The sequence below is a fragment of the Mus pahari genome, chromosome 9 (genome assembly GCF_900095145.1).
Source record: "Mus pahari chromosome 9, PAHARI_EIJ_v1.1, whole genome shotgun sequence".
NCBI lineage: Eukaryota > Metazoa > Chordata > Mammalia > Rodentia > Muridae > Mus > Mus pahari.
Genome location: NC_034598.1, coordinates 6,351,958 through 6,364,722, shown reverse-complemented (window position 1 = coordinate 6,364,722; position 12,765 = coordinate 6,351,958). Strand labels below are relative to the sequence as shown.

Here is a 12,765-nt window from a genome sequence, read left to right as displayed (position 1 = left end):
CCAGCCCTGGCCCTAGAGCTCTCCCCCAGCCCTGGCCCTAGAGCTCTCCTCCAGCCCTGGCCCTAGAGTTCTCCTCCAGCCCTGGCCCTAGAGCTCTGAGGTTTTTGTTTTTGTTGAGATGAGAAGATGAGATAGAGCCATTTGTTGCTCAGGAGGGTCTTAAACTACCCACATAGCTGAAGATGATCTTGAAATAATGACTCTCCTGTCTTACCTGCTGAGTGCTAGAATTACAGGTGTGTATCATCATCCTGGCATGTGCAGTTCTGGGGACAACCCCAGGGCTTGGTGCATGAGAGCCACTTTACCAACTGAGTCGCAAACTGAGTCCAAGGGCTTGAATTCTTTAATATGTTGAAACTTTACAGGAAATAGACATCTTAGGAGTTTCCACTAGCAAATAATTATTCATTCAAAAATATAACTGTTCTCAAATTTGATTAGATTACCCTAACTTCAATTGCCAATTAACAGAATGTTCTAATGAAATTTCAGCAGAGGCTCTAAGGTACTCAAGTGTTAACTCAGAAGTGACTCTTGTGTTTGATGGGTTTTCAAGGGTTGGTGTGATGCTTTAAAATAGTACTGGAAACTCTAAAACTCCTAGAAGGAGTCTTGTTAGAAAGATCATGTTATGAGGTTTCTTCAGAAATCTTTGCAGTGGTCTCTTCCTCCTATTCAGGAAGGTGATCCAGAGCGTGTGCTCTTTCACTTGGTATTTAGTAGAGTCCCTAGAGCACCTCTATCCACTGGGGAGCACTGAGACCTGGGGCAGTTCGGGAAGCCTCACCGAGGAGGGGCTGAAGAGCTAAGAGTTAAGAGCACTGGCTGCTCTTCCTCCAGTCTTGGGGTGTCCCGCGTCAGGCTTCCTCCAGCACTGCATGCACAGGATGTACAAACATACATGCAGGCAAAATGCCTGCACACATTAAAATGAGTAAATTAAGATATCCAGCAAGGAAAGAGCTGAGCAGGAGGTGGCTGGGCTGCGGTTTGAAAGGATTGCTGAGTGCTTCTGTGCCTCCTACAGAGGAGGCTGAGGAGGTGAGAGGTAGCCCCACAGCTGTTCTGACTCCTGCCAACATAGACTGCCTGAGGGGTGGGGTGGCTCAAACGGTCTTGTGAATGACAGCCAAAAAGCTGTCAGGTAGAGCTGTGGCCAAAAGGATTCAGAGGTAGGACTCTGAAGAACTCACAGAACTGCATCTGAGAAAAAGTCAGTTCCAATCAGCATTGTCTCTGTTGGCAGTGTCACCGATGTGTAATTAATGTCCTTGTTTTCCTTCCCTGGCCTCATTTCTCCCACACCCACCTTAGAGAGAAGGAACAGCTAGGGATGGGGAGTGATGGGAACGGCTGATTCCAAGTCTTTCCGATCATCCCTGGGTCCTAGAAAATAGTTACTGAATGAAGGCTGGCTCGTCAGCTGGAGTGGCTGCAGGCTTTCTGTTATTTAACATGAGTAAAAAAGACCACATAAATATGCTGAAGTGCTCATCCAGTGACAGAGGAAACTGCTTCCCCCACAGATAAATTTGAGGGGGTAATCAGGAAACTATATGATTATATCTTTCTGTTGGTGCTATTTAATAAACTTGCAAGCCTGTAAATTTTCATGTTTGGCATAGACTTAATGTCCTATGAGATCACTCGTTTTTTAGCACAAAATTATGACTAATGACTATTATGACTACTTATCTTTCAGTTTTTGGCTTATATTTTTTATGCTTACAGAATCAGCAGGCAGGTGTGATTTCTAATTTTTAAGATTTTTTTCTTGTGAAAGATAATATATTTGTTAGAAATGATAAAACCATGTATAGTTTTACCAAACTCCATGCTTGTCAAAGACTTTGACAGGGTTTTTGTTGTGGCAGTGCTGTCTTTATTTTGTTTTCTTTGGCAGAGTGTACTCTGACTCATGAACATTGCATGTAACATGTACTCTTAGATTTCATGATGTGGGTTATTAGTCGATGTTCATGCCTTGCTTGTAAAAGTGCCTTTATGAACTAAGAATGGATACCAGTGTTCTGTTCTGCTGGGTTTGATAGTGTATTCTCTCTTTTGGTTGTTGTTTGTTGTGTTTGTTTATTTTTGAGACATTGTCTCACTCTGTAACCCTGGCTGTCCTGGAAGTCACTGTGTAGATCAAACTCGTGGAGATCCTCCTGCTTCAGCCTCCTGGGCACCACCACACCTATCCCAGAAACTGTATTTTAGACATAGGTTACTAAGATCTTTTTGAATGGGATTACACTATTATTATGAGTGATTTTTTTATTTTTAAGACAACATCCTTGTAGCTCAGGCTGGATGGAAGCTCACAGCAGTCCTCCTACTTCAACCACCCAGGCGAGTGCCTAGCAAAAGCCTTTCATTCTAAACCACAAATACTTAGTAGGTGGCCACAGTTATCCAGGCTTTTTAAAAATCACATATACCCACAAATATTTGCTCTAGAAAAGCTGAAAAATTCAACTGTATATTGTAAAAATATGCACAAAACTAAAAATATAAAGCAAATGTATGGGATGCTGAATCAACTTTATATACATCTTCCAACATCTATTTTACTTCCAGATGATAGAAATTTCCCAAAAAAGAGTGACTCAGTGTGTGTGTGTGTGTGTGTGTGTGTGTGTGTGTGTGTGTGTGTTTTGCAGGGTGGAAGGGGGATGTAATCCAATTAGAAAAGTCCTAAAAATTAGCACTCACAAACTACTTAGTAAAAATAGCTTTGAGAAATTGTCCCAAGAAGTACATAAACTCAATCCAAACTCCTGACATGGCTCGCCCCCGCCCCCCGCCTGCCCCTGTGTTCTCTGCAGACCGAGTTTTCGGCCTCTTCAGCCTCATGCTCAGCCTCTGCAGACAAGCCAATACCATCTTTCCAGTTTGCTAGCTCCCTTCCCCAGAGCCCCTGCTAATGTGTTCTAGGTTGGTTCTTCGCGGATGGATGTTTTTCTTGGTTTCAACTCAGGTTGGGTGGACCAGGTTTCCCTGGCCGTCTGGCAGAGCATCCTGTGGTCTCCTGTTTGGTTAGTTAGGAACTGTGTTGCATCCTCTGGAGATGTTCTCTTCATCATAGTGCTGATGTTGGTGCAGCAAAAATAAAGCAATAGGCTGGAGAGATGATGCTCTGTGGTTATGATCATTTGTGCTCTTGTGGGGACCAAGTTTGGTCCCAGCACCCAAAAGAATTTTAAGATAACAGTCTTCCCTCTGATAAAGGAGGAACATTAGAATCACGGCAATTTAAGAATATCACATCATTTAAGAACAACCTAGCCAGGTGGTTGTGATGCGCGCCTTTAATCCCAGCACTTGGAGGCAAAGGGAGGTAGATTTCTGAGTTCAAGGCCAACCTGGTCTACAGAGTGAGTTCCAGGGCAGCCAAGGCTATACAGAGAAACCCTGTCTCGAAAAAAATGGAAACAAATAAACAAAATGCCAGAAAACCCAAAAAGGAATAACTTAAGTTACAAGAAAGCAAAAAGATCATGAAGGTATCAGTTTGGGCATCTTCATTTAGATATTAGACATTACTTTCTTACCTATGTCAGGGCTTTACATTAGGATGTATGGTCCAGCGCTGAGGTTCATGGACAGTTTTCCTAACCCTCAGTAGTTCTGAGAAGGTATATGACTAATCCATTTCCAAGATTCTTAAACCAACTCAGAAGGGAAGTGACAGCTTTAGTATAGGGTATACTGTATACCCTCATGGATATAGGACTTATTGGCTTATTTATTAAACTGTTTTGGGAAAAACTTCTAGGCTTGATGGCAGGTCATTTGGTTCTTTGACATACTGCTCTGGTTATTTATATCCTATGCTTTCTGCTTTCTGCTTTTTTTTTTTTTTTTTTTAAATAGAATCAGAAACTATGACTTTTGATTCCTACTATCTTTTTTTTTTTTTTTTGAAGTTGTGGAAAATAACATACTTGCAGAGAAGAAAATAAAACATAGTTTTATAAATAATGGTAAAGCAAATACCCTAAAGTTATTGTCCAGGTCAGAAATAATATTATATACAAGTCAATTTCTTTAGGACAAAAACCAACCAAACAAAAAAAAGCCAAACAAAGCAAACCAAAGCCCTAAGTCCAGATGCTCCGCAGATGTTCCTTTCTCATCTCCTCGGTCCGAACGATAGTGATCTTTTCTCCACTGAGTTAATCCAGGCTCACTCCTGGACGTCTAGGAATCTGGAGGGCTAGTTGAGACAGAACTGGATGAGTCTGAGGCCAGTCAGGGCAACATAATCAGTTCCAGGCCAGAAGAGGCTACAGAGTGAGACCCTGGATTCCAGAAACATCCTAAAACAAGAGAGTTATAGTCACTGTCCTAATTTTAGTGGTCATTTCTTTGCATAAAAGAAATGACCCTGGCATAAATTCCTAAACTAAATGTATTGGGAGTGTATGTGTGCGCGTGCGCGTGTGCGTGTGCGTGTGCGTGTGTGTGTGTGTGTGTGTGTGTGTGTGTGTGTGTGTGTGGTCTTACTGTGTCATCCAAGCTGACTTGATCTCATTTTCCTTCTGTCCTAGCTTCCACGGTGCTGGGACCACAGGTTGCTCCACTTGTCCAGCTTTTATGAATTTTGTCTAGTAGATTATAGACTGCTTAAGATCACAGATATCAATTAGACAAAGTCATAGAAGAGTATTCAATTAATTTAAATGCACAAGCTTTTAAAGAATTCAATTAAATACAGTTGCTGTATGAATTACTACTGGCCAGGTACTTAAGCAGGTGTTGAGGCTTGCTGCTGACTTACTGTGGCCTCTCTTTCCTCTGCCTGTCAGCTTGCACCAGTAGTCTTCTTTGAAGTGATTTAGCCGCCTTCTAAATACAGCTTGTAATGTTGTAATGCTCTCCCGTCTTCTTCCCCAGCATGGGTGGGCTCGCTGTCGATGGGCATGATCTTCTTCTGCTGCCCCATAGTGAGTGTCTTCACAGACATGTTTGGCTGCCGGAGAACAGCTGTTGTGGGGGCAGCTGTGGGATTCATTGGACTCATGTCCAGTTCTTTTGTAAGGTAAGGACGTGGCCACCACTTGACATTGTTCTTGAACCTTCCAGGTTAAAACTTCGCTGTTTACAAAGAGAATCCCCTTAAAATCTTAACATTCCATAGATCAGAAGTGTCACGCATAACAGCATGCCAGAGGCTAAACATTTAAATACTTTGCCTACAGGGGCCAACTTAGATGTCAGGATGTATGTGTTCACTGGAGCCAAGAAAAATGTGTTTCCATTTGTCTTAATCTATTTACGTAAACCCATAAAGGAAACTAGTTATATTTGTGAGTTATCTAAACCTGTGGCTTCAGTTTAAAGTCACTGCCATCTTAGATCTAAAGGTTTGAGTGATATTTAAAGTAATAAGCTTGATAAGAAAATTATTTTATTGATGAGAATAAGGTCTTTTAAATCAGTGCCAACCAGATAGAGAATTCCAGTCTATGGTTTAAGAAAATAATAAAAATTTAAAAAAATATTAACATTTTAATATCATGACAAAATGAGGTGGTTAAATATTCTTGAAAACTTAATATCATAAACTACATCTATTAGAAGAAAAGATGCAGGCCTCCAAAAACACTAATGTCAGGATACACTGTGGTATTCAGAGCTCTTGTCCTCAATTCTCTTTGTGGCCCTGAGAATTTCAGTTAGAGGAACACTGGTGTACCCTGCCACACTGGTTGGTAGCAGGGGCCATTAGCAAGGAGAAGCCTGAAGACCATTCTCCAGCTGGGGCCTATCTCGTCCCTCCCCCCGCCTACCCTCTTGTTCCGTAGTTGAAAACCATGATGTAGTCCTTGGTGGCCGTCAGAAGGGTCCAGCTTGTAGAATGGCCCTGCTTTCTAAGTTTCTTCTTATTTATTCAATGGCATGCTTAGTTTCTCACATCACTCCGCACACGCACAGCTCTTCCTCAGTTAAGCAAGCAGTTAGCATTTGTACTTTTCCCTTCAAATTCTACTCAGGCTCCTCCAAATTATACTTCTTAGTAGCATAAGAAGGTTTTCATCTTTAAAGAGCCTTTCTGATGGCTTCTAAACCTCTTGTATAAAAAGAAAAGTTTGTTTTAGATTCTGTAGGTACTGAACCTGTAGCTTTGCCTCTCCTGAGGGCTTGGAGCGACTACCAGGGGGAGAGGCTCAGGGCCTTCTCTCCAGCTGGATACTGTAACCAGCATGTGGCTCTTCTTCTGTCTCCATATCTCAAAGCCCAGGAGAGACATTTACTGTGTGCCTCTCCTTCTTCTGTCTCCATATCTCAAAGCCCAGGAGAGGCGTTTCCAGAGACCACATTGATCTGGATATATGTAATATCCTCGCATGACTCAGTTTCGTTGTTTAACCTGATAGTAAAAGGCTGTCAGACCATCACAGAGTGTCAGAGAGAGAGCAGGTGTAAGCTACCAGCATAAGGTGGCAGGTCCACTTTTCCTGTGATTCTTCTTCTGCCTTCTAGCACACTGGTCACACCAGTGTCCTGCCTCTGAATCCTTGTAATCTTACTGACTTACACTGCAATTAGATGTCCAATCTTAACCATTGAAAGCAGCTGTTTGTCCTGAGGACAGACATGAGTGACAGACGTTCTAGGAGAACAGTGACACAAAGGTTCACAAGAAGATGCAAGGCCAATCTCAGTAAGTGCATGAGATTTCAACTCATGCTCCAAAGACTGCTTCTGCTATATGCACATGCCCATCTGGCTTTATCATCTCTGTATTATAGCACTTGATATTTGTGATAATAATAATGCTATCAGTACTGGTTCTAATATATATTTTGAGGGAGGCAGAGAAATGTACAGTAGATTTTACCTTTTCTTTAAAATTGTTTTGCTTTTTTGAGAATTCAAGAACTTGCAATTATTTTGGAAAACTGCTTATGTGGAAAATTACATACAGAATGAAGCATTGGGAACTCAAGGCTAATCTCTGCCATACAGTAAGAGACTTTGTCTAAAACCAAAACAGACAACTTCCCCCTCCAACCAAAAAGAATGAAGCAGGGGCTGGAGAGATACCTCAGTGATTGAGAACGTTGGCTGTTCTTGTAGAGGACCTGGGTTTGACTTCCAACAGCCACATAGTAGTTCCAACTGTCTATAACTCCAATCTCAGGGGATTCTTCTAGTCTCATAAGTACCAGGCACACACATGGAGGACAGATGTCCATGCAGGCAAAGCATCCATACACATAAATACAATAGTAGTAATTAAAGTATATTTAAAGTGAAGCATTACTTGTTCTGTACAGTTCTTACTGGGATAGAGATAAAAGTAGTTCTTTAAGCAGACCACGATGAACTTGAAGCCACAAACTCTTTTCTACCACGTTTCTGTTCATTGTGTCTTTTGAGTCAAGAGCAGCGATTTGGTCATCAGAGTGAAGTGAGATTAATCTGGAAAGGTCCAGAAGGAGCTCTTAAAGGTAGAGCTGGGTGTGAACTAATCAAGGGGGAAGGGCCTCTCAGAGGGTTGCCAGCATGCCTTAATTTGACCAGATCCGAGTCCATGTGATACCTCAGTATACTGGTAGGTGAGCATTATTGTTCAAACTTTAATTATTAACCAGCTTTATCTTTCTTAGTTGGTTTTACTACTGATAAGTCTCCTTTTGAATTGGCTTTGCAAAAAGAAAGAAAAGATGGCAACTTTTCACTTGATTTCCTTTAGTCCTTACCTAAATTGTTTCAAAGCACATACCCCTTCACTGTCCTAAGAGATGTGGTTATTTGATTAAATTAAACATTCTTATATCCTTTACTATTCTTTTGAGACAACATAAGAACTTACTATAAAAGTCTGCAGACTGAAATTACTGCTGGGCACACTTAGTTTAGTCTTAGTGCAATCGGGATGTGACTTCTCATTGTCTTGCACAATGTAATACAGGAACAGCGCAATACAGGGCGAAGGTTGGTTGGCAGCCCTGGGCCAGTGCGGGTGAGAGGAGTCCAGCTGCTCTTCCATGCAAATATTCTTGACAAAACACTGGGAGACAGTACCACACATAGTCTTTTCTTGGTGTATATTGCTTAGTAAGCACCTGGGGAGTGCCATAAAAATAATGAGTGTGCATAGTTGAAATGTAATTTGAAAGTATTATTGAACAGGATTTTCTTGTCCCTTCCTGGCAGCTCTTTTCTGAGCTGTGCAGAGCACAGTTCTTACTCAATGCTGTATGTGGTTCAGCAGAAGGTCCTTGTCCTTGGCAGGGAACAGTGGACAAGGCACTGATGACCTTAGTGGTTAGTTTTCAGACATTCAGATTAAGTGAAAATATTTTACTGCTGTATTCTTGATTTATTAGGCCTTTCCCCATTCTTGTTTTTTTATTTTTTTTATTTTTTTATTATCAGAGAACATTGACAAGATCTGTTTTTGCTAAGGGAACTCCTTTTAAGATTTGTTCTTTATTTCATGCATATAAGTGTTTAGCTGCAGATATGCATATGCACCCTGTGCATGTCTAGTGTCCGCAGAGGCCAGAGGAGGCTATCTTTGATGCCTGAGATGGAGTTATGGGATCATGAGCTGCCATGTGGGGTCTGGGAACTGAGTCCAGGTCCTTTGCTAGAGCAGCAGATGTACATAACTGCTGAGTTCTCTCTTCAGCCCCAGTGTAAGAGTTTCTTTTGCCAGGCACCATTAAGAACAGATTAAAGCTCTCTTCTGTCTCTTTCATCTTTATGCAGCTCCATCGAGCCTCTGTACCTCACCTATGGAATCATATTTGCCTGTGGCTGCTCCTTTGCCTACCAGCCGTCACTGGTCATTTTGGGACACTACTTCAAGAAGCGCCTTGGACTAGTCAACGGCATCGTCACAGCCGGCAGCAGCGTCTTCACAATTCTGCTCCCTTTGCTGTTAGGGAATCTAGTCAACAGTGTGGGCCTCTCTAACACACTGCGAATCCTCTGCATCTTCATGTTTGTTCTCTTTCTGGCTGGCTTTACTTACCGACCTCTTGTTCCCAGCACCAAAGAGAAAGAGAGTGGGGTCAGCAGAAGCTCATTCTTCTCCAGGAGAAAGCTTAGTCCTCCAAAAAAAGTCTTCAACTTTGCCCTCTTCAAGGAGACAGCCTATGCAGTGTGGGCTGCTGGGATACCACTTGCACTCTTTGGATACTTTGTGCCTTATGTTCACTTGGTAAGTATGCATCTTTGGCTCTGTTTGTGATGAATATCATCAGGTCACACAGGGAAATCTATCTAGATGAGCAAGACATGTCAGATTGAAGTCTGCCCCCAGACTCTGGGAATGAAAGGTTTTTCAAACAAGAACAGTTCCCCCATCAGACAATCAAAGGGTCTAATGGTATGTTCCAGCATTTTAAAAATCCCAAACAAGCGCAGTTTTTAAAGGGGGAACTAAAATCTTGGAATGCATTATATCCAGGTAAGCTATGTGAAATGGTAAGATGTCTGAATGGAGAAAGGCGTCTGCTGCCGGGCCTGACAGCCCGAGTTTGATGTCTGGAAGCTCCCACAGTGGGAGGAGAGCCCCGACTCCTGAGGGTCACCCTCCAACCTTCACTGCTGCAGCTGGGAACCTCTCCACCACACCCCGGAAATAAATGTAGCAAAAAGATCTGATAGATCACTTCCAGAAGGAGCTTGCTGATCTTATTAAGGGATAAATTGAGTGTAATGACCTTGTTAATATTAATAATTTTGAACAGATGGATGCAGAAATTAAGTAAACAAAATGACAGTGACTAACACAAAGAAACATTGTATCAATTTGTGAGATACTTCTAGAAAACACAAGAATTTTCATCAGAGAAGTATTTGAGAAATGACAGGGAAGATTTAAATGAGAGAAGAGCCTTAAAGTTTTATGGGGAATTAGGATTTCAAGTGCTCAAGCCATTTCTATCGTTTTCTTCAATATCAACATTCAGCCTGTTTATACCGAATCACCAATAAGTAGCATCAAGGTATTTGCCTCAGGCAAAATGTACTCAGAGGTTCTCTCTCTCTCTCTCTCTCTCTCTCTCTCTCTCTCTCTCTGTTGTCTTCTTCCTCCTCCCCCTCTTCCTCCTCTTCCTCCTCTTCCTCCTCCTCCTTCTCCTCTTCCTTTTTTCTTTACTTTTTGTGGTGGAAAATAAATACAGTTCAATAATGAACAAAAATGGCGTTTGCTTCAGTTTTTCTTTGGTGTATGAACTAACTTCGTGGGTTGGTTGATTGGTTGTTTCTGTTTAAACCTTATAGTCTACTTTGAGACATCTGTAATTTTTCTGTAGTTAAAATTTTTGGTGAAAGTAAAAGTGACTCACAAAGTTCATAGGCCTAGAATATCAGCTAATAACTACACCATGATTCCTTAGTGGTTTCCTGTGCACAGTTCAGAAAGAAATTGAGCCCAGGAGTTGTGATGAGAGGTGGGGAACATGCCTGGGTTTGAGAATAATTTTGCTCTATGAATTTTCTGTTGAGGACAAGCTGGGATGGTAGGAAGCTGCTAGGCTGGCAATGGAAAAGCATGGGTGAGGACTAGGGCCGGCACGGGAGTTGCATGGCATTTGTAGTGAGTAAACCTGATCTGTTAGTTCTTCATCCTTTCAGGTGTCTCTACAACCATTGAGTTAGGCTTTGTTGGAATATGGGTCTCTTGAGAAAGACCAGCTTTACCAACCTACCTCTGTGACCGTTTCTTAGTTGAGGAGACACTGACTGTGTATCTCCACCCCTAACCCCGGTTTTGAGGCTGACTATGTAGCTCAGGCTGTCCTTTGTGAATTCCCTTCCTCTGCTTCCTTAGTTACAGGCATGTGTCACTGACCCCAACTGTTTTTTCTTTTCTAATTCTCATTGGTGCTAAAAGATGAAAATACTCAGAGAAATGGCCATATCTGGTTATAAGGTTTACAATTGGTTAATTTCACATAATACTTTATCTGGCCCTTATAATAAATATGTAAAGTAGGCAGAGTAAATCATTTTAACTCCTGGTTTATAGATTCACAGGAGAAAGCTAGTTTTTGCTTAGAGAATTAGAAAAAGTTTTCTGGCATTGGGTCTTCGGCATGAAGTGTTATGTTAACACTGGAGCTTTGAGAAACTGGGGATGAATTTTTCAGTTTTCTTTTCTGTGAACATCAGAAGCACCATGAAGTGCACTCTTGGCTGTGTGTGTGTGTCTGTGTGTGTCTGTGTGTGTGTCTGTGTGTGTGTCTGTGTATGTGTCTGTGTGATCTTATGTAGCTTAGACTGTCTTTGAACTTCTGGTCCTAATGCCTCCATGTCTCACGTATGGGTATGCACCACCATGACTAATTGCAGTTGACTTTTTAAAAAGGAAGAACCAGATGCCTCTCTGTTAAGCCTATTTGCTTACAATCTTAATGTATGGATGCAAGTCTCATGGATCAGAGTAGGCGAATTGTTAACTTCTAAGCAGTTCTACCCTTCCAGAGAGTCAGGCCTCAAACCTTAGCTCCTCCCTCTTGGACATTACACCCCTGATAGAGTAGTCAGGAAATTCTGGTGGCTTGTCATTCAAAGTCTATCCAGAATCTGACCACTTTTCACTATCATCATCACCAATACTCTAGCCCAGGCCACCTCTGTGAGGAGGTCAAGGGACAACTCGGAGGACTTAGTTCCTCTACCCTGTGGGTTCTCACCCTGAACTCAGCCGCCATCCTTGGCTGCAAGCGCCTTTGCTCCTGAGCCATCTCGGTGACTTGTCACTGTTCTCACTGATAGATGAGTTGATATATGATGCACGAATTGTTCTTACACTTTCGTTGTTTTAAAACTGTATGGTCTGTTACATAGGTCCTAAAATGTCTTAATTCCTCTGTCATGGTTGCCAAGGTAATTAAGTTTGTATAAGGCAATAAGCAGCCACCAGTTCTATTCTTGTCTTATAGGTCCTGGATTATATTTGTCTGCTGACATTAGCATGGCTGTGCTTTTCATAAGAGAATGCTAACAGAAGTTTTGTGGATGAATCTTAGATGTTTATTACAGGAGAATTAAGTGCTTTCAGTGTCCACAAGGGCAGCAGTTGCAGGATTAACATTCTTGTCCCCTGTATACTACACTCAGGGGCTCCTATTACTATAGTATACTTCCTGCTTCCCACAGTTAACTTTAGAGAGCTTTTGTAAGAACTTAATTCTGATGCAGTAAAGTGAGGGATTTTTGATCAAAATTCCTTTCAGCATTTTACCCCCAAGGGATAGTTTTAGTATGCCTACAATTTATTCAGTTGGTTTTCCTTTTTTTTCCATTAAAAATATACATCATATGTAATCTTAAAAGGAAAAAAATATCTAATGACCTTAAAGTGGCTTACCCGACTCTCCATGGTCTGGCTTCTGCTGCCTCGAGGGTCTCTCCTGGCATGCTGCTTTGCCCACTAAGCTCCTGTGCCCACCTCCTCTCTACTTATCTGTGCAGAAGGCACTAAACTGCCCTGAGTTCTATGGTAATCTGGCCGCAAGTGAAGATTGCTTTCCCACCCAGCATTCCCAAACTCCTCACACCTGCCCTTCTTCTTTTTCCTTTTTTTAAAAACAGCACTTAATAGTTTCTAATCTGTTTTTTTTTTTAATTCATTCCAGTTTTTATTTTTTTTATTTTTTTTTTTTAATTATTTTCTTTATTTACATTTCAAATGCTATCCCGAAAGATTCCCATACCCCTCCCCCCACCTCTGTTCCCCTACCCACCCCCCCCCACTACTTGGCCCAGGCCTTGCCTTGTGCTAGGTCATAT

At 41.8% G+C, this 12,765-nt stretch overlaps 1 protein-coding gene across 1 annotated transcript in view; it reads left to right on the top strand.

The window, feature by feature from the left end:
• The window catches only part of Slc16a10 (solute carrier family 16 member 10), a 97,017-nt gene that overhangs the window by 56,822 nt on the left and 27,430 nt on the right, over positions 1–12,765 (top strand). The window contains exons 2-3 of the mRNA XM_021205195.2: positions 4,903–5,047; positions 8,731–9,184. Of these exons, the coding sequence (XP_021060854.1) occupies positions 4,903–5,047; positions 8,731–9,184 (599 nt within the window). The remainder of the gene's footprint in view (positions 1–4,902; positions 5,048–8,730; positions 9,185–12,765) is intronic.